Raw genomic sequence first — 22,471 nt, forward strand, 5'->3', positions numbered from 1 at the left:
GCCAGAAGGACGGCCCAGTCCAATCTGTATAAAAGGCAAAAGCATGAATATAGAGAGACACATGAGCCGATGATTTGTGAGGACGTGACTCCGTAAACAAACATCTACAGCCAGTGGACAGCTGACGCAACAGTTGTATTTCTTGAAAGACGTACAGTAAAAGGTACTCGCACCTTCAGTGCAGCTGCAGTACAATATGACTGAGAAGTTCGCCACTTTGCGCAAGGCTTATCGGAAGTAATTCATGATGGGAGAAAAGAATGACTTCTTTACTTCTAGTGAAATCTCCAGTCAGATACCCACTTCTCCAATGTTTAAACCAGTGGTTTCAAATATTTGAGCTCTTAAGCTCTTAAAAAAAAATGAACTATTAAGCCTCTCATATGAGTTGTTTGCAGTTCAACCAAAGAGTGAAAATCCCTTCAATGATTGTGTCATTTAAATACATTTCAGAGGACGGAAGAGGTAAAAAGATTTCAGATGAAAGAAAAAGGAAATATCATTTTGAATTGCAGAAGTATGCTTTTCATTCTTTTCTATGGTGTCACTCATTTTGCAACCAAGGTTGTGACCCGCTGGTTTTAAACTAATGCAGCCCCTGGGAGCGAGGAAGCACAAAGTGGCAAGATATGAATTATTGGCAGAATTATTTAAAGCCTTTTCAAAGCTGCTGGCATGAGATTTTAAGGGAAACGTAAAGGAAAATAACATTTTCCTCTGCTTGCTTTCCTAGTAGATGGCTAGATCTTGTACAGTGTGTCAGTGATGTTTGTTTTGGTCAGTATACTGTAGCTATTGGTACACCAGTGCTGTAGTTATGTTTAAATAACCAGTCCAGGGTGAATCTCTGCATCAACATGACCAAAATGAATTCCTCTACATATACAGTACTCAGTGTATGAAGAGATATAAAGTGGTTTTTGTTTACAACATCATTACAGCAGCAGAAATTAATTTACTCAGTTTCCTCTAAAGGGCTAAACAGGCCTGGAGCCAAGGCTTACTCATTATGTATGTCACACAAATTCCCCCCAAATTGCATTTATGTGGCCTTCTTGCATTTCGTTGCCAAAAGAGATTATCTGTCAGCCATGTGATGGTTTTAAAAATATAAAGTGTTTTTTTTTTAAAGGTTGAGCACAACATATAATAATAATGTCAGTGAGTTGCTGTATAACTGGCCTAATCTGAATATCTGATTAAACCAACTTTTGTCAGCCACTGGATAAATGAACCAGTTTTCCTAAGTTACATAAAAGCCTGATATTGGTAATACTGAACAACTCAGGCAATCTTAATTTGGTAATTAAATAACTAACAAATCTAATTCTCAGCCTTCAAACTACGATGTTGTTACAGTAGGAATGAGAGCATAATGCCGGCCGGCCACACGAAACATTAAAGATGCAAGAGTTAATGGGTATAAGAGACCGATATTGATATCCAATAACCAGCAGTTTGTCATGCTTCACCAAATGGTGCATAACAAGACGGGCCAGACCCTGAATGATGATCACATGATTTCTGTTGGTATTTTGTTGGGCCATCATGCTTAGTTAAGTCCCAGGGCAGTTAAGTCACAGGGCAGGAATCCGATTTATCCTGATTCCACCTCACATATAGAAACATTTAGCTCTCATGTGATGTCAGACCTGTCCGATAAACAAATTGTTTCAAATCCACATGATTTTTGTTCGGTGTTTGGTGTTTTTTACCCCCAACGGCATCTTCCAGGCAGCGCAGAGATGGTTATGTTTAGGGTTAAGGTTAGGGTTAGCTGCCTGCAAGGCACCGTTGTAGGCAAAAAACACCATTGAGCTTTTTGTTCCCAAGCATTAGTTCACTTGTAATTTTTACTCAAACGTGACCAAAGAAATCAGACTACAGGTGTGATTGAGACCGCCTTTACCAGAACAAGAGTTCAAACATGTTAGCAGCTCTACGAGGGTGAACAGTGATGCTTTGAGCTAAATGCTAACGTTGCCATGCTAACACAATGCCAACGCTAACATGCTGTTTAGCAGGTATAATGTTTACACTGACCGTATTAGAAACCACATACTAGACTAGTAGTACATACTGATTTGGCCAAACGTAGTATTGAAAAAAATCTCCAGTATGCATCGAACCAGTCTACCTCAGTTACTGTGTCCCACAATGCAAAGCGCTGGAACTGTCACAACAACTCGTCACTGTTGAAATGGATGACGGCATCACCCCGGTGTCAGTGTTTACTTCTGCTTTCCAAAACCGGCTAAGCCTGGCTTAGAATATGCAAGTTACCAGTTTCATACCGCATATTACTACATACAGAACTGCGTTTTACGGCCTATGTTGCACAACACAACTGAGGCTGATGGGAAGTCATTAATTCTGCAAGTAGTTAGTATTTAGTATTTATTAAGAATGTTAATAAATCAAATTCATCCCGAGGGGAACATGCATGTCCAGAATGTCATGGCAATCCATTCAATAGTTGTCGACATTTCAGTCCAGATCTGGTTCTACCGACAGCAGAAATGGTTGTTCCAACTTCCAAAACCTTAAAATGACCCACTTTTATGATTTTCTGACATGCAACCTCTTTAGGACGTTCAGTATCAAAGGAGTAGTGTGACATCGATATACTGCTAAGAAAGGTGTTCGAAAGGTGTTGCATCCTTTCTCCCACCAACATTAGACGTTTTGAAGGAGCATGAAGATGATCTACAAAGTACTTTGAAGTTGCCTTGGAATTAATAACACCTCCACAATATTGGTAGCGGATGAGAAAACCCTTATTTGATTTCGGAAAAGCACGGACACCCTACTTTGTTGTTTAATTATGAGGACTTTATGGTTATGATTGCATACTTAGTTCCATCTGTTCTTTTACTGAGATAATACGGTGGCCCTGAAGTGCAAATCACAACAGCAAATAGAAAAACGCAACAGCAAATCATAAAACACAACGGCAAATAGGAAAACATTTCAACAAATCATAAAACACAACGGCAAATAGGAAAACAAAATGGCAAATAGGAAAACACAACGGCAAATCATAAAACACAACAATGTTTTGTTTTCCTATTTGCCGTTGTGTTTTATGATTTGTTGAAGTGTTTTCTTATTTGCTGTCTTGTTTTCATATTTGCTGTCATGTTTTCCTATTTGCCGTTGTGTTTTATGATTTTCTGTTGCGTTTTTCTATTTGCTCTTGTGATTTGCACTTCAGGGCCACCGTAAGATAAACCTTGAATTACGTTGTATTTTGGATACAGATGAAGAACAGACAGACAGAAAGCATCATGAACTTGTGTGTGTCAATGTAGAGACAGTTACTTCTAACAGTCAACAGATGGCAGGATATAGCTAGATCATTTGTATGCAGCAGCATGCCCATACACTCACTCTCACACACACACACACACACACACACACACACACACACACACACACACACAACAGGGGCCAGCAGAATACATCGTGAGCCTTCAGAGGACAGAAGGTTTCCCTGCCCTGGGTGATTAATGGACTGATTGAGTCTGGAGCCAAAATGGAGGGTGGGCCAGTTTACAGCCCGCTAATGAGGTGATAATGGAGAGGTGGGTGGCTGGGTCCGCCACCCAGCAAAATGGTGAAAGCATCATGGGGAAGGTTTCAGAGGCAGGCAGGCAAGCTTTCCAGAGGGCAGCTGTGTGTTATTTCTCAGTAAAATGAATAGTAAAGGAGGAGGGAGGAGTGAGGCTGCTTAAATCCATTTCCCAGAATAAAATAGGTGGTTGCCTCAAAGAACACATCATGGTCCTTGAGCAGTGAGAGCATTACGCTGTAACTTTTACGACTGGAGTAGGCTTTTGGTTACTTTGCCTGGGAGATAAAGAGATGTTTTTGCTGTGACAGTGATTGCTGGGTTTGGAATAAGAGGGTTTGTTGGTCCTGCATCGTGTTAGAGGGGAAGCAGTGTTGCATCACAGTCACTGTAAGATGCGGCACAGGATCTTTTATCATGTTGATATCATAGATATATTTGTTTGAACATGATTTATGTAATTTTCTGACGCAAGAGTGTAACTACATTTCCACCACTGGCAGAGTGTGATGTCTTAGAGTTTATCAGCGTTTGAAAGATTGGTCTTTTATCTTCCGTTTGGTGATCCTCTTGAAGGAGGCTGTTGCTCGGTAGAGCTGGTTTCAACCCCGGCTCTGCTTGTCTACAAAGTCTTCTTGACACACTGATCCCTGACAAACGGTTGGCTCATGTACATCACAACAAAAGAACATTTCTAATGGAATAGATTGTTTTACATTTATTTGCCCATGTTTTGGGATATGTGTGGTCGGGGTTCAGAGAAACCTTAATTTCCCCTGTTACATTTCTCTTGGAGAATACTAATTTTTATGGCTGTGTATACGTGTAACTAGGTCACTAATTGGCGTGCATGTGCTTGGTAAAAGACTTTAGACGCATCGCTGTAACAGAAAAATCACTGCTCACTGACCTGATGCATGTACACGTGGATTTACAGCCGGTCACCGCTGCATGTGCATGTTTTCAGATCACCTGTGTAACTTGGTTTCTCTGACTAGACCAGTTACTTAAAGTTGTAATCCTTAAGATATTCGTCCCAATTGATTTGACAACACTTGCGGGAACCATTGTAACAGCAAATGCGCTTTGAAGGTGCCGTAGGTAGGATTGTTAAGGCCTACAAGGGAGAATGAATGCGTGTGCATGAGCAGTGATTGACATGCAGTTATCTGTTTACAGTATAGTAGTAGCTCAGTGCAAACTATGATCTCTTATTTACTATGAATTATATTATAAAAACCATATTGGATCATGGTGGTAAAACAATACCAGAATAAACAGAACTATGGACACAATACTGTAGCAGTGATGAGGATGAAATTGTTTGTCCTATAGATAGCATTCACCATTTTCCAGTTTTGGTGTTATGAGTCAGACACAAAGTTAATTGAGCCTTGCCTTTTAAAATGTGTTTTGCGTGAACAAAGTACTGTTTCCACAGTAACTTAAACTCTGCTGCAGTTGACTTCAAAGATGCTCTCTTATCGTCCTAAACAGACGGGAGACTGTCCTCTGTGTAGCAGTCTGTTTATTTCCCTCCAACTTATCCATATTTGAAACATGTCTGCCTTTAAAAACAGCATCCCTGGTTCTGTGGATGGGACAACAAAGTAAAATGACAGCATCTATCTAGGGAGACTTAAACCCCCTGGTCCCTGAAGGCATTTACTTGTGTGCTGCAAAGCTGAATTTATTTGTGCAATTTCTTGTGCAAGTAGTACTTTTGTGTTTTGGTGTAATAGATAAAATACATTAGCACACAGGTAAATTGGGATGCGGATTAAAATATATTGAAAAATCTTAATAAATACACAGATTTGAGTTGTTTACACAGCTTCTGTTATAGTAGGAGGTGACATTGCTGCTCTACATACTGATTTTGAATATATTTACAAAATGTACCATTAACCGTGGTACATTTTCAAAACTAATTAAACATTAGCAAATTATATTGTTTTCATCAATAGAAATCTGGATTAGAAAACGTGTTAAATTGGGTTTGACTTCACTGTTTTCATGATTCTTGATGGTGACTTTGTTCATGGTCTGTATGTCCTTATGTTTCTGCAGGGATTTGTAGTTTTCTTGTATTATTTTATGATATCCTTCTGAAGGTTACACTTTATACGTTGCCTAAATTCATAATAAATAGAGAATAATTGTTGCACCATCTGCCATATCTTGGTATTAGTTCATTAAACTTGCATTTTAAATTTCTAACTGTCATTTTTAGTCAGTTAGCCTATTTTTCAGGAGGATAATTGTCTTTTTCCAACCACAGAAGGAGTATATCTCTTTGAATTGCCTCTCCCAAGGTTTCTTCCATCCCAAGCCCCTCCCTTCCTAATGAGCTAAATGTCTTTTCTTAGAAAGCTTAGGCTGGGGAGCCATTGATGTTAAGTGCCTGTAAAGCCCACTGAGACACTGCATATGGGATGTGCGTTCTGACATATTCCCTTGATCTTTTGACAAATGATTACAAGTTTCAGTTAAGATTGGCTGTCGCAGCATTTCTCTGAATTTCTTTATATATATATATAATTATTTGGCTACTGGTCAGACAAAGTAAGTTATTTTTAAAGATATTACTTTGCTTTTGGTTTTGATTGCAACAATTCCCAATAATTGAAATGATGTAGCTGTAGTTTTGACTGAGTGATTAATGGTTATGCGTTGCAACTGGTAATCATTGGTGCAAGAAATATTCAGATGTTTAATCAAGTAGCATAGGCTACTTTATTAATTTCAAGTAAAGTCCCATGTTCAGAGTAAATGGTCCCTTGAGTGTTTCCCCTGTGATTAGTATGCATCATAATATTTAATTATTATCTTTTATATTTGCATTAAAGCCCATTAAGACACCGCATATGTGATGTTTGGTATGGCCTCTGTACACAGGGACACACTGAACCCTAAGGACAGGTTTCTACTTCTTTTATTATTAGTATGCATCATCATATTTAATTAGATTTGCATTAATGTCTGAGCAGCATTTTAATGTTGTAGCTGGTGGGTAGCTTAGTAGCTATATATTGGAGGTAGTTTACTGGAATAATTCCAGCTACTTTATACTTCTACTCCACATTTATCCGACAGCTTGAGTTACTTTGCAGATTCCAATTATTAATAAAACTAAAAGTAGTGAGATATTATTACAGATTAAGCTATACTGGCTGTGGCTTAGGTAGTAGAACGGGCGCCTACCAATTGGAAGGTTGGTGGTTTGATCCCTGGCAGTCCCATGTCGAAGGGTCCTTGGGCAAGACACTGAACCACGAGTTGCGCCCGATGCTGCGCCATCGGAATGTAAATGTGTAAATCTTAATCTGATGAGCAGGTGGCCCCTTGTGTAGCAGCCTCGGCCACAGTGTATGAATGTGTGTGAATGGTTCCTGTACTACTGTATGTAAAAGTGTTTTGAGTAGTCTGTTATAGCGTTATATGAATACAGTCCATTTACATTTACCACAGTGTTTCCCACACATGGACCAATGTGTGGCGGTGCGCCACACTATCAACACCGGCCGCTGCACATTGCATTATTAATTATTTTTTTTTAAACGCTATTTAAAACACGTTCCGCTGCATTTCCTTTCCCTGCTCTCCTCCGTCTCTCTGTCACTTGGGTCTCACCACTGTTTTATATACTCATCATATATATATTGTGTGTGTGTGTGTGTGTGTGTGTGTGTGTGTGTGTGTGTGTGTGTGTGTGTGTGTGTGTGAAATCTGCTAAATAACCAGTAACTACTGAAGTGACATGTGCAATTTGTGCCTCTCAAAAGTGCTGTAGAAGCTCAAGATCAAATAAATATTCAACTTGAATAAATGTATATAGCCTAGTTACACTTCATCATTGTTTTTCATTGGCAGCACTATATCATTAAATAATGTTGATCAACGGAAATAACCGATTATTATCGGTGATCGATGAAAACTAATGCAGCCAGTGTTGTAGGCTATATTTTCTTTAAATACACATACAGGAATACACAAACGAGCGGAAGGTGCCCACAGAACACATCTCCAGCTGCAGGCTGGCAGGTTTGTGTTTGTAACCCTATTTTCACTGGGCCACGGTCGGGCTGTGCTGCTGGAGCTGATGGTTCAGTATTACGGCTGAAGTCCTCTTGGTGACGCTCTGCTGACATCACTGATATGCCCCGCTCAGCTCTCCTGCATCAGTCACACACGGAGCTCCTCCGACGCTCACACACTCCCACACTTTGTTTCCATTTCAGCTCCAGTCTCGCCGTGGCCAAGACGCACCATCTCACACACACACACACACACACACACACACACAACCCGCCTGCGGGCTATAGCCTATAGCTACCTGTGCGCACTGCGGCCAGTCCCTTCTTCCGGTCAGAAACAGATCCAAAGAGAGAGAGAGAGAAACTAAAAGACGGGTCCAGGCTGAAGAGGGGGAACAGACACTCAGAGACAGGAGGGGAAGAGAAGCCGCAACTTGGCTGATTTCAACCCAGGCGGTCTGAACTTCTCGGCTCATCGGAGAAGGAATTATTCGGAGCCCGGGTTGCGCCCCCCCCCCCCAACACACAGCGCTGTTGTGGATATTTAGAAGAATGGCGAGAGATTACGCCGCACGCTGCCCGGTCTCTCCGGTGAGAAACACTTGGCTGGTGGCAGCAGCGATCCTCCTCGCAGCCCAAGGTAAGACCGACCCCGAGCTGTGTTTTAAAATAAATAAATAATAATCCAAAAAAAAAAAAAAAAAGCCTCTCCAAGCTTCCCCTTCTCTCCCTGCGCTGTGCGCCCTGAATGTGGGGAAGCGCTTCCTACCGCGCCGCCCGTGTCCGGACTGGGCTTCATGTTTCCCTGTCACGTCTCTCTGTCCCCGCTCTGGCTGCTGTCTTTGCTGAACTGTGAGACCTGTTGTAAAAGTTTTATTATCGAAGCACACTGTCGGATCTGTGTGTGGAGTTTCGGTAAATGACATGATAGCCTACGCGAGGTGTGGCTCTTCTGGTTTTGTGTTTGTGTGTGTGTGTGTGTGTGTGCTTTTTTTTATTTTTTTTGTTGGTCCTAATTCCTCGAAGCTTCAGACGGCAGGTGACTGTTCAGGGAACCTAATCCCCTCTGATCCTCTACAAACCCTTCCAACACGCCCTGACCTATAATCGCTGTTTACCTGTTGGAAAGTGCGTCGCAGGGAAATGAGGCGCAATCACCGCAGCTCTGATTTCCGACTATTAGAATAATGGCAGAAAATTGGTCATCGTTCTGCAAGAGCAACAGGGTGGTGATGGGGCTGGGTCCCTGCTCTTTAGGTGGGCCCTTCGACAATGATGTTGAGAGTCCTTCATGAAAGTCCAATATAGTAGACGCAACATATAGCCTGCTGTAGCAGAAGATAGACAATATATTTCACATATAGTTGTACTTTTAAAGGAGACAGTTAAACCATAAACTAGTTTATAGAGTTTGATCAATATCTAATTCAAGATATCAATACCGATATAAGAATATTCAGTGAAAAAAATATTTTTATTGTTGATGCTAATTGTTTGTGAATAGAAAATAAAAAGGGCCAGTTTAAAACGTATGTTTTAAATGAGCCCTTTTGGCTGTGTAAAGAGTGATTACTTATTAAAAGAATGTGCTGACGCAGGCTGTTGTAGAAAACACTATCATAGATTCAAGCAACTGTAAAGATAACACGGGACTACTCGACAGCAGCATGTATGAACTATCGATAAAAACACACACGGCAAACTTTTGACGTTTACTTCAACTGCTGTTTACACACCTGCCCATGTACACGGATGCGGGTGTACCTGTGATTAGCATCAGCTAATAGCATCGGCCTGCTGATCTCTGTTGATCTCTTCTGTGAACTCACTGTCAAGGGATGCAAGCACAGCGCAGCACACTGTAGACACTGTGTTCTTACCCCTTAAGAGATACGAAAAACCCAACCTTTATAAATGACGGATTACTTATTTTTGAGCAACACGATGAATGCACAATGTACACAGTAATGCTGTTGTGATTTAAATACATGGCAATGTTTAACATGTTATGATGCACCATTGATGCTTAATAGATTACCATAGATGCTGTAAAATAAGAAGACTCTGAACTATGCAGATACGGATATATTACGCCATAAACAAATAGAAGGTATCAATAAACTTGCTAATGATTGCCATAGCAACATTTTATGTCCCAGTAGGGACATAACCGTGATAGATGTGGAGATAACCGTAACCACGAGCGATGACAGCATCACCAAGATGCACGGCTGAGTAACCAGATGTGCTCGAACTCCCAACAGAAACTATTTCAGACTTGTTGTTTTTGTTTTTTTTTCCCTCACTGGGACCATGCTACAAAATTTATAACAGCCGGCAGATGGGCATAAGAATCTGTGAACCTGCTCTGTCAGCATGAATCTGCCAGCCTGTTGATTTCACCTGGGTGTAACTAGTGTCATCTGTCAGAGCTGTCCCCAAATTGTCACAGAGGAAAAAGAAGATCGGTCATTACGGAGCTGGGAGAGACGTGTTGTCTCGTGCGTTGACACGCCTTGGAGACATGACTCTCGGGATCAAAGCACACGGAGGCCGAGTTCTTTCAAGGCTGGGAGCAGCAGAGCCTTTCGCATTTTGCTGTAGCATCTGTTGCATAATAGGTGACAACGTGATCGGCGGTTTTGACTCTCAAGTGTACACGGCAGGAGGAAGATTGAACCTCGATGGGGATTTGCTTTGTGACGACGTTCCTGCTCTCCGTGCATATTCTAAGCCGCGAGAACAGGAACACCTCAGTGTAACGGCACAGAGAAACACCGAGGACTGCGGTGCTGGAGACCCCAGTGCTGTAAGCCAATGCAACACAGGTTGGTGTGAGGATGACAGATACTCAGCTGAGACTGTATGGTTTTAAAAAGCTGTCAGACTGTCATGGCAGTATCCCCACAGGTTATGAATTAATTTGAACGCGCAACAACACAACTGTCTTCTCTTACATTTCAGCTGCTTAGCCGGTGAGTTACTGACACTGAATGCATAAAGTTTGCTTTTACAAGATTGTCCCGGCATACAAAAACTGTTTTCATTTGAGGAAACCTTTCAAGGCTTGTGTGTGTGTGTGTGTGTGGGGGGAAGGGGGTTGGGTGGATGATCTCTGTGTGTTTTTAGATAATGCGGATAATAAAAAAAGCGCTCTTAAAAAAAAAAAAAAAAAAAAAAAAAAAAAAAAAAAGGGGGTCAATGGCAGCAATGAAACTTTAACCAGGATGCTAAAATAACACCGTTAACCTTCAGTAAAACAGGCAAAATAGAGTTGAGAGGATGTCATTCCCCGGCAATGATAATTAAGTCACTTCAGGTGATTTCCCCCTCCCGCTCCCCCCTGCACTCGTCTCTACGGGCCCGATTCTGTGCTTTAAATGTCAAAGATGATGAGTCCCCTCAGCGGAGACGAAGGGCTGATTAGCTTATCACTTGGAGAGCAGACGGCCGATGATTATCGCCCTCATAGCAGTGCAGCCTGATTATTGAGAGCTCCTATTAATGACTCGTCATTGGGCCATGTTGTTGTTTGTCGTTTGCATATTTGTGTAGCCAGTGCTGCAGCTCCGGTATGTGAAATCGATGTTAGGTTTTTAAGCAGTGCAGAAGAAGGCTGGGATGAAGAAGCATTGGAAGCAATCATTGGCCTGTCTTAGCGTGAGCAGGAAACCCTAAATAACCACCTGCTTTAGTCGAATTAAAATATACTGGTGTAGCATCTACTGCATTTTAAATAAAGAATCCAGAGGAAGGGTATATTTGTACTGCTGTAATTATAAAGCATACACAATAAGCATAGTGTTTAAGATATTCATCTGTGAGCTGGCCCAGTACAGCCAGTTTTGTGCATTTGGCCTTTTGAGGCAGGAGCAGAATTATTTAAATTTGTCTCTTTGCAGGATGTTTTGGATGATTAATTATTGGAACAAGCCACGAGGCTGAAAATCTCCCATTATTTCCAAACTCAAAGGGCAGTTTGAATTAAAATGCCAGTCATTTTCTCAGTTAAACAACAGATTTTTCTCACTCTGCGTACCTCCTATTTTAACCCCTAATCTGTTTTAGCCTATAACATTTTTATTTGTTTGGTTGTTTATAAGGAACTTTGCAAGACATTTCCCCCAAAGGTTAGAATGCTCTTAAGGCATGAAATAAAAGGAATTGGCAAACAATACAATAAAAAAGAAATACAATACGTCACCCATGGTGAATGTGATGAAATCATGATTAAGCCTCTTAATCTGAGACCCACCATGTTAAAAACACACAAGCTGCTGTCATGTGTGTGTGGGGGGGGGGGCAGAAATGAGCCGTTTTGGGTCCTGCCCCGCAGTTTCAGGCGCAGTTGGTCCCCGACTCAAATGTCAGTGGCTCTTCCTGGTGAGGCATGGGGTGATAATCACCCCCTCGGGGAATCGACTGTTGATGCTCATTGAGAGCTTAATAATGACTCACACGAGCACAAAGTGCACAGTAATGCTGGGAGCTGTTAGTGTTTGGGCCCATTTGTGTTGTCTTTGTGGCAGTCATGTGTGGTGGGGGTTTTCCCCCCAAAAAGCCCAATTCCAATCAAGTCCTGTTCACTTTTTCTTTTGATTTCCTTTCTTTTTCTTTTCACCGATTCATCGACACACTTGCACAAGGTTGTTGCATCACTGATTTGTTTGTCTGCGTTCATGTTTAAATTAGGCTCTTTTTTTTTTATCTTATCGATCAAGGATTAACATGATGAACGACGGGCTGTTAACTTCGTGTTGCAGGGTCTTGCGTAATGCTGTTTGCGTGTTGTTTTTGTACAATCAACGTGTTTTCAACACTCTTCTTTTCCAAAAAAAAATCCCCAAATGCGACGCTTACGGACAGAGGTAGAAGTTGGCTTGGTAGGTCTCTCACAGAGATTTGGAACAGGTTGTCATGGATACAGCTTTTGTGGCTGAGACAATTTCACATCCCTTTGTTGTGCAGCGCTCTGTGGACCTTTTTTAGAGGAAGCTAGGTGTAATTATGGGGAAGAGGTTAGACTCTGGGTTGCTGTGAGAAACGCTATCGGTCCGGCATGTCGAGAGTCCAGGAAGCAGGTTTTTAATTCATCACTCTGTCTGCCAAGAACCAGCAGGCATGTGTCTGTACTTGGTCAGCGTTTAGTTTTTTTTCTTCTTCTTCATTTTCTACTACTGAGGAAACCGGTTACAAAGCACATTCCAGATCACATTTCGAGAAATGAACCATATCATGGCTAACACCTTGGCATACCTTAGTGATTCTACAGGTGTCAGTGGGAAGAGGGATTACAGAGCGCAGCAACAGGAAGCCGGCCATGAATCACAATGGAGCCGATCCAAGGATGGAGGAAGGTTTGTCTTTCAACTTTCAGGGTCCAGTCATCTCTCGCTGCGTTATGACTGCCTTTGCAGATTACTCACCAATGCACACACAAGCTCTCTCTCTCTCTCTCTCACTCACTCACTCACTCACTCACTCACTCTCACATACACACACGCGCGCGATCAATGTGGCCACCCTCCCCAGTTTGACTTTTACCGCCATGCAGAGTAAAGACAACTTCCAGCCAGCCTTTCATACCCGGCTCAGTCTTCCATTTTCTCATTCTTTCATTCACCCATTCTTTCTCCCCTCAGTCTTATTCTCTCACCCTCTCTGCCGCTCTCATTCTTTTGCTCACGACCCTATTTTGAGCCGGCCTGGCTGGCTGCCGCTCCGTGGCGGCTCCCGAGCGAGGGCCCTTTTGTTGGAACAGCTTTTGGTGGAATTAAAAAGGGTGCCAGTAAACCCTCCCCCCCAGTCCCCCACCCCCTCCCCATCTCTCTTCCTCCCTCCATCCACTCCGCCACTCTCAGTTCTTCCTGGCCTCATTGTTTAGAAAGAGAGGGAGCTAGTGAGGGTATGAGAGAGGGAGGGATGAGCGATGAGGGATTGGGGATTGGGGTATGGGGGATTCAGAAGTGTGAAAATGTTTAGACAAGCGCCCCTGCTCTGTCTCGCAGTCTGTCCTGAGCAGACCATCCTCTCATCCTGCTCAGTCACTGTTTCCTCTTCAGATATAGTTCGCTGGTGACAAAATGGAAATTGCTTTCCCTGCCTGTGCGAGTGCAGCGGCGGGTCAGGCTGACATTTGCCATTGTACCCATGTGGGCAATTAATAACCGCAGTAACACTGTTTGCTTCGCTGGTATCATCACGGCGCCTTTAGCTGATTTACCGACATTTGACCATGTCTGCGATTAGTAAATCTTGTTTAAAGAGTCTTAACTGCGCCAATGCTAACGGCAGTGAAAATCACACCGGCCCGCTAAGTGAAAAGATAATCGTACTTGTGATATACAAGAGAATTAGCGCTGGCCATTAGAAGTATCATTGGCATTACTAACAAGAAGCAGTCACTGCACTTCTCATTCAAGGCTGTGTTTCAGTCTAGCCACCCTGTTTTAGGAATCAGCACAATTACATACTTTCTTCAACATTTGAGTTTGAAATATTGAACCCATGATGAACAAAACATTAGAAACATCTTTCAACGTAACAGAATTGAACACCGTCACAGTATACAGCCTCCGCAGTGACATTAAATGTCAACAAATATGATCGGCGTCATAAAAGAAAGTAGGATGTAATGCAGTGCTGTTGACAGTGAAGGTGTTTTCTTCTATTTCACTGTATACAGTATTTTGAAGTACCATAATGTCAGAAGGATGTAGTTTTAAAGCTATAGTGCGTAGTTTCTGTCAGGTGGGGCCTCTATATCTACACAGGCATGTTAATAATTTCTTCTATTCAAGAATAATAAATCTACATGCAGGTTCAGTAGGTCACTTACTTCAGTTTGAGCCAGGAAAGTCCCAGCTTTACCCATGTAACCTTTCCTTTCCTGCTATAGGCCCCGCACACAAATAGTTTTTGTTTCTATGAACACAAAGAAATATGATGGCAGATACTACAGACTTTTTGTAACCATTCAACTAATGTCATCATCAACTGTAATCTATTTCGGTTAATGTTTGTTAGTTTCAGAGCCAGTCACATGTTGTTCTGTTTTAGGTGATTTGGTTGGGAAGTGAAAGCTTTGTCATTGCTGGGGTGTGCAGGTCACAGAAGCCAGTAAGGACAAAAAAAAGAAAAGTCAGTTCCCTGCCCTGGTTAAGTGCTAGCACTAGAAAGGCCAAACCATTGTCCATTGTCTTCAAACTGTGCCTTTTTCTTTACATAGCTTTAGCAGCAAATGCTGATAGCCATGCAAGGAAACAAGTTATTTATAGTAGGCTATAACTTGTTACCATCCTGCCCTGGCAGCTTATTGGCCTTTTTATTTGACCGACCAAAGCACTAACCAGCTCTACATTCTCTGGATTCCATAACCCAGCACAAAGCGAGATAGCATGGGCAGTGGAGAAACTTTCCTTTTTTTTTTTTTCTTTTGAATGAAGAAACTCAACACCTCCACTGAATTAATGCAAATAGAATTGGGAAAGAATAGAGAGAGCATCGATTTATCTCTGCTTCCCCGTCCATAAATAACTGTCCTGCTCTGTGAAGCCTGGAGACTGTTAGCAACAAGTTGTGGAGGTCAGCAGACAGAGAGAGGCTCTCGTCCGTATTGATGAAACGTTAAAATGAAAACGGGGCTAAAGACGAGGATTTGTGCGTGGGCCAACAGCCTGGCTCCTGTCTCACCTCGGTTAGCGTCCTTGGCTGCTTCAATATCGTCGTCTAAAGTGACTGCATCGCCTCCCGAGCGCACGTACGTGTACACGTGTGTGTGTGTGTGCGCGCGTGTCGATGGCAATCGTCTTGATCGACCGCGTCCGCTCCGACAGCGTTGTTTCTCATTTGCATAATGCAAGCTTAAATCTCTCCTCCTTACCCTGTTCACAAGCGACTACTGTTCCCATCGCAGCACATTTCTATGCGAGTCACACGCACATTAAAAGAGAATACTGGTGTCATTTAGAGTTACAGCCCATTTACTTACTGCCTCTGTGTAGTGTACGCTTCCACCAATCATTCTGCATCATCATTCTGTAATTAGGTCAGTTTTTGTCATTTTTTTAATATACAAGCTCTGTGGTTATTTCAAACCTGGCTTGAAATTAATGTCTGTCCTGGCAAACAAAGCAGCCATGTGTAAATAAAGCCCTGGATGTGACAACTCGGTTTGTCAGGATGCATGTTATTCAGGGATTTATTTTCCTGGTGGAGACTGTCATGTCTTCCTGTGGGTGTCAGGTGACTGACTGACAGACTGATGAGAAAGTCTACATTTTATATTAAGAATGGGACTATGGTTTCTGTCTGCCTTTAGTCATAGACATTGCTTTATTCTCTGGTCCAGTGAGAGTTCCGCTGAATGTGTGGAATGACATGAAAACACTCTACTGCAGTTTAAAATGATTTTTCTTTAGAAGAACAGCATAGAAATAGAATAAAAAAGAACAACCCAGACATTTGGCACAAACCTTACTTCTTGAAGTACAAGCCCACATTTTTGTTCCCTAATATCTTTCTCTTTCAACACTGTATTACTGTGTTGCCATAATACGCATGCCAAGCTATGATAATTAGTCTAGCTGTTTATTGCGAAAGTTGTCCCATTGATATCTCAAAACCTGGAAAAAGGAAGTCAAAACTATCTTCTTGGCTTGATACCTTAAAGTTTTTTTTTTTTTGTCATTTTGGCGACAGACCCTTAAAACTTCATGTGATGTTTTTACCTCAACAGATTTTCCACATCGGGTCTCGGCAAGTACTACTGCATATGTAGCTCCAGAGGGAGCTGCGTGAAATCAATGTCAGTTGGAGCTAAAAAACTAAAAGTTTGTAAATGAAAAAAACTCGCTGCTAGCATAACGCACCCAAATCTCCAACCACACATTCAGTTGCATTGTGTGTAATGTAGGCACCATTTGTTTTGACAAGGAAGATGTATGTGTGAGGAAAAAACGGACACTATCTCTGGTTCTTCGGCCTCCATTTTCATCCATTTTCATCTTATAGGAGTGCAACGCTAAATCGGAGTACTCTTTTAACCACCTATTCGACCTACAAGAGAGTTGCAGTCTTTCAGCAAGACACTTAACCTCAAATTACTTATGTTCACGAAAAAAATGTAGCCTAGGTCAGGGTGCATAACACTATTCAAATCTTTTTTTTTTTTTTTTTTTTTTTTTTTTTTACATAACATGGTGATATTCTATATGACTGAGTCATTCTGTCATCATTTAACCACAATCTACGTATAAATCAGCTCACAGCAAACAGTACACAAACACAGATGTACGGACAGGTTGCCCCCCTTCCCTTGACTCGTGCTGGCGGCCGCTGTTAAACCTGATTAACTGCTTCCATATCCTTGACTACTTCAGCTGTTGATTGAGAGATTCAGTGTGACAGCTGCAGCACAATGCTTTGTCCTTCTCCTTTTCTTCTCCATCTTGCCACCGCACTACCCCACTATTCCCCTTAAAGTGCTCATATTATGCTCATTTTCAGGATCATAATTGTATTTAGAGGTTATATCAGAATAGGTTTACATGGTTTGAATAAAAAAAATACCATATTTTTGTCGTACTGCACATTGCAGCAGCTCCTCTTTTCACCCTGTGTGTTGAGCTCTCTGTTTTAGCTACAGAGTGAGGCGTCTCACTTCTACTCCATCTTTGTTGGGAATTCCACATGCGCAGTAGCTAGGTAAGGACTACTAGCCAGTCAGAAGCAGAGTATGAGGGTGTGCCACGCTTGCAGCTAGGCGAGCATTATAACTTGTGTTACAAAGTGACACGTTTGTCTCTGAAGTAAAGGCTGGACTACAACAGAGCTGTTTGGAGCAGTTCGTGAACAGTGTTTTCTGTTGGAGATGGTAAGTCCCTTTGGGGTGGACTTTGGGCTTTTTCACTTAGTAAACCTATAACATGCACAAAAAAATACAGAACACAATAAAGGTAAGGGAAAAAGCCAAAAAGCATAATATGGGCACTTGAAATAAGCCTCTCTTAACTCCTGATCTTCCCGTCTCTAATCTTCAGCTGGAGGTCACCTCTCTATTCACACAATTGATGGAGTAGATTTTTTTTTTTTTTTTCCGTAAATTCAAAATTGAGGTTTTTTTTTTACACAAAAGGTTGATGTTCTCTTGACATGAAGCCATTCAATATTCCAGACATCCGGTCTTTTGGCAACCGGCGATGGACTTTTTCATTTGCATGATAGAATTACAGAATTCATTCAAAGGCAGGTTTTTCTATTTTCCTCTGTTAATAGCATATCATTGTCAAATGACTTGAGATATTGCCTGGTGCTTTTCCATAGGCCCCGTGGGCCTTCCTTTCATGGCTCATTTCATTATTTCTCTTCCCTGATGCATACACTTACCTGTCAGTCAGCTAGAAGTATCTTTGGCTGTTTCGTTTTTTTATTTTAATTTTTTTTTATGAGGGAATCCAGTCCAAGTTCTCCTCAATTAAACCAAATGAAAGTGCAAAACAGATTAGTGAGGCTACTGCTTGTGAAAAGCTACCGCCGAACATCTGTCATCCTTGTAACTGCGGTGTCTCATTGTTGGCACCATCAGGTTCAGGGGAAATGTGGCAGTCAGATGTACCCATACAACATGTTACCAAAACAGAAGTCTGTTTTTCATTTTGCTTTTTTTTTCAGCGATTAAAATGATTCAGATACTTGGAATGAGCCTCGGTTGTGTAATCATGAGTAATTTTGCAATAATAAGGAGGTCCAGCATTCAGCATTTAACTGTAAAAAAGGCAAGTACGTGTGTGTCTGTGTGTCTGTGTGTCTGTGTGCTCATGACAAGCTCCCTCTGTTAGCTGCAGTGGAAAAGCCACAGTGGACTGTGTGATGGGTCAGGATGTGATTAGTTGTGACAGACAGAAAAAGATCTAGGCAAGCATGCACGCTACTACTCCAAACTGAACCATCTTTTCCTCCCATATCTGTGACATCTATTCCCTTAAAGCTTCTCTTCTCTCTCTCCTTCTCTTCTCACACAGAAATATTGGAGATGGATCAACGCCAAGTGGAATTAAATAGCTCACATGTCACAACCCAAGAAACCATTAATGACTTCAGGTTCTCTTCAGTGGCTCAAAAATTAATTTACTGTCGTACCACCAGCCGTGCGAACTGCAGCTCCACACCACCCTTGGGAGGAAATGCTTGAAAAGATTATGCCTTTCCAGTGTAAAATGACAAGCAATGGTCTGGTTAGAAGTTAAGAGGACTGTCACTTCCTGAACGTTTTCTCCTACTTGATCCGGCAGTTAATTCCATCGCATTTAACAGTGCAGAAACCTCCCTCATTTCGGGATAAAAAGAAAAATGACTGAAAGGGCTTGAAATAAAAAAACGCTGTCTAAAGGTGAAACTATGGTTGACAAATAATATTAAATTAGGTTGGAGACAAGGAGTACTGTAGCTGGCCAACAAAAGGAGTCACTCTATTATTATAAGCGAGGCAATTATGGCAATAATCTGCTAATCTTCTGCATTGAAATTTGAGTATCCAGCCTTCCATCCGTTTTCTAAACCGCTTATCCTGTTCAGGGCTGCGGGGGCTGGAACCTATCCCAGCATGCACCAAGTGAGAGGCAGCGCACACCCTAAACAGGTCCCGAGGGTGTACCCTGTGTCTATCAAAGGGTTTGAAATTGGAATATAAAATGCAACGTAAAAAAAAGCATCACCATTTCCAAAGTGCTGGTATATAACAGCTTACCTGCTGTACTTTATCAGTACAGTCTAGTCGTATTATAGCTTGCAACACAATTCAAAACAAAGGTTACACTTGTGTCGAACAATGTGTTGATTAAAGGTGCCCCGTGGAGTTTCTCATAAACATGTTGTGTGTCCTTGAGGTCTGACAAATGTGCTGAATGAATTTCCTTCCTCATAAAACGTTTTTGAATATTTTAGATGTAATAACATGCTGCGATGTTTGCAGCCATACCGGCTAGCTTGCAGCCTTCGTCTTCACTGCCATTGTGGACGTCTTTCTATGCTTCTTTGCACGTGCATCCTCACGCACGAAACCATCAAGTCCTAAAAACAATGGGCCTCATTCACCAACCGTTCTTACGAAGAAATGTGTTCTTAAACCCTTCTTACGAACTTTTTACGAAGATTCTGGCATTCACTAATGTTTTCTTAACTTGGATTTGTTCTTCGCTAAGAACAAAGTCTAAGAACACTGAAAAGCACTCTTACGCACATTTGAGTGATGACAATTTGCTCCAAATGATTGCTTACTGCATTTTATTTAATTCTACAGTCGTTTACAATGATAGTATTGTACTGTAATGTATTTCTGATCATTTGTTGAAAAAGAAATCATATTATGCAAAAAAACCACTAACACTGCAATTTACATCAGCAATTAAACTGATTAAATCCTGCGTTATTTGGTGATTGATCGCTATTTATAGGGCCAAAATGCAGTAGTAGAATGTAACAAAGTACAAATTCGTCCTAACTGTACTTAAGTAAATTTTTCACGTATCTGTACTTTACTTAAGTAGACTCAATAGTGCATAGCCTACTTTTGACTTTTACTTTGTTACATTTTGCAGCAATTATCTATATTTTCTACTCCACTACATTTCTACAATGTTCCGTTACATTTGCTGATCAGTTTCTCCCCTCTGCCAAAACGTCTTCCTGACCGTCACACGTTTGTCTCACCAGTAAAGTTTGGTTGCCGTAGATACTGTATATATGGGGCACTGCTGATCCAAGGCCGGCTCCGGTGCTGCAGAGCCCGGGCGCAGCGCCGCTGACCCTCGGTAATACAGCCTCCGGTAAAAGTGAAAATGAAAACGTTTGTTTTTATTATTCCCGTTTTTAAATCAAAGTTGCTGTATCTATTTCTCTCCATCGTTTACTCCTCCGCCAGGCTGCGTAAGACGCGTTCATATCTTATTTATTTGGCTGAACCTCTTCACATCTCCCCATTTGCGCTGCTTCACACACTTTATTTGCTTACTTGCATGGTTAAAGAAATGAATAAAACCAACCACATTCCGATTCTAACAACATATTTCCGTTTTATGATGGTTAGGATAGGAACTTTTTTTAAAAAGCAAGGCCTTGTTTGTGGTAGTGGACACCTTATACTTTTACTAAAGTAAATATGTCTTTTGTTATTTGTACTTTTATTTAAGTACTGAGATTCAGTACTTCCTCCACCACCGCTCCGACAATCTCCGAAAACCTGTCTCCCAGGAGGTGCACAGGAAGTGTCATGTCCTTATATGGGAATTTGCGGGGCGTTTTCTTATGCTAATTAGGAACAACTGGCACGCGCTTTCAGTTACGAAGACGTGGGATTCCTCAATCCTAAGAACACAGATGCGAACAAATCTGCTGTTTAAGAACACGTCATGAGTCCGACGTAGACTTTTCTTAGGAACCTTCTTAAGAACATATTTAAGAGAAAACTTAGGAAGATATTGGTGAATGAGGCCCAATGTTCCTTACCGCTCAGTCCACACTGAGGAGTTCAGTATTTTGTCAATTATTAAGCTACTAGACTACGCCACGTCCTCTGGTTTATTGGCATTTCTTTAAACCAATCACACTCGTCTTGGGCGGGGCTAAGCGCCGGCGCCACTGCAAAGTAGCCTTGGGAAGGAACCTGTTTAGGTGGAACACGTGTACGTTAAAAAGTTGTTTTTGTCGTGCAACAGAAAACTCCGATTGGACAGATAGTCTAGCAAGCTGTCTGGATTTACCCTGCGGAGATCTGAGGAGCAGTTAACCATAGTCCTCAGAAATCGGGCAAAGTTTAAAATTTCAACCCAAAGAAAGCAGAATGTAACAGACATCAGGCCGAAAAGAGGGACATCCGGCGGAATTTCCGGAGGCAACGGATCAATCCCAGAAGTGGATATAGACTATTAAAACTACTAACATTATCTTTTTGGTAATTAAAATAGGTTTGTACAATAGCTTAGTATTTTAATCTATTTATTACCTCTGTGGCATCAGATTAGTGTATTGTTCTGTCTGCAACACTCTTACTCCTGTAAACTTTAAAAATGTTGTGTAAAGTTACTCCTGTTGTCATTAATAACACACCATCTGGTTTTACAGTTTTTTCCAACTGCTTACACACAAAATCTTTTCATGTCACACGATTTTTGAACATGCTACACTTATTTACCAGGGCACACACACACTTCTCACATTTGCAAACACATTATGTCATAACTGAACACTAACCAAGCATTGCTTTAGTATAGGCCTATACATAGGTCAAAGGTGAGATTACCTGTTTTGAACAATGGATGCCAACAATAGACAGAGAGTAAGAGGAGTAGGAGGAAGAGACAGGGGATAAGAATGAGGAGGAGGAGGGAAGAAGAGTAAGAAGGAGAGCCATCTCTGATGAGATCAGGGAGAGAAGCCCATCTTGAGTAGCTTTACAGTGGCGTCCATACTGCATGCAACTATCTAATGACTATTTCAGCATTACAAATCAATCAGACTTTGTTCAGACTTTTGTTTCAATCATGCCCCCCCCCGACACACAAGCACGGACGCACACGCACACGCACACACACACACACACACACACACACACACACACACACACACATACACATATTCTTTATTCTAAAAATTATACCTTTGGTTTACATATGTTTGTACTTGTGTTTTCTTGTTTCATGCTACTGTATACAACACTGAGCTACTCTTACAAATGTAACGTTGTGCCCAATAAATATTTTCTGTTTCATTGTAACATTACATTGTTTTTTACAGGTGCACTTTTCAACCACTCTCAGCAGATGACTTTCTCTCTAGAACATTGTAAATGTAGATATAAACCTATGAA

The 22,471-nt window shown here is 41.5% G+C and overlaps 1 protein-coding gene across 4 annotated transcripts in view; it reads left to right on the forward strand.

Moving 5' to 3' along the window:
• The window catches only part of pvrl2l (PVR cell adhesion molecule related 2 like), a 364,045-nt gene that overhangs the window by 36,995 nt on the left and 304,579 nt on the right, over positions 1-22,471 (forward strand). For 2 of the 4 annotated variants that reach the window (XM_028597617.1, XM_028597614.1), the window contains exon 1: positions 7,778-8,248. The exons of the other annotated variants lie outside the window; for them this stretch is intronic. In XM_028597617.1, coding sequence (XP_028453418.1) covers positions 8,161-8,248 — 88 coding nt within the window. In that variant the 5' untranslated portion in view covers positions 7,778-8,160. Of the gene's footprint in view, positions 1-7,777; positions 8,249-22,471 lie in introns of those variants that run through there. 4 annotated transcript variants of the gene reach the window in all.

The sequence above is a fragment of the Perca flavescens genome, chromosome 14, assembly GCF_004354835.1.
Source record: "Perca flavescens isolate YP-PL-M2 chromosome 14, PFLA_1.0, whole genome shotgun sequence".
NCBI classification, from domain to species: domain Eukaryota; kingdom Metazoa; phylum Chordata; class Actinopteri; order Perciformes; family Percidae; genus Perca; species Perca flavescens.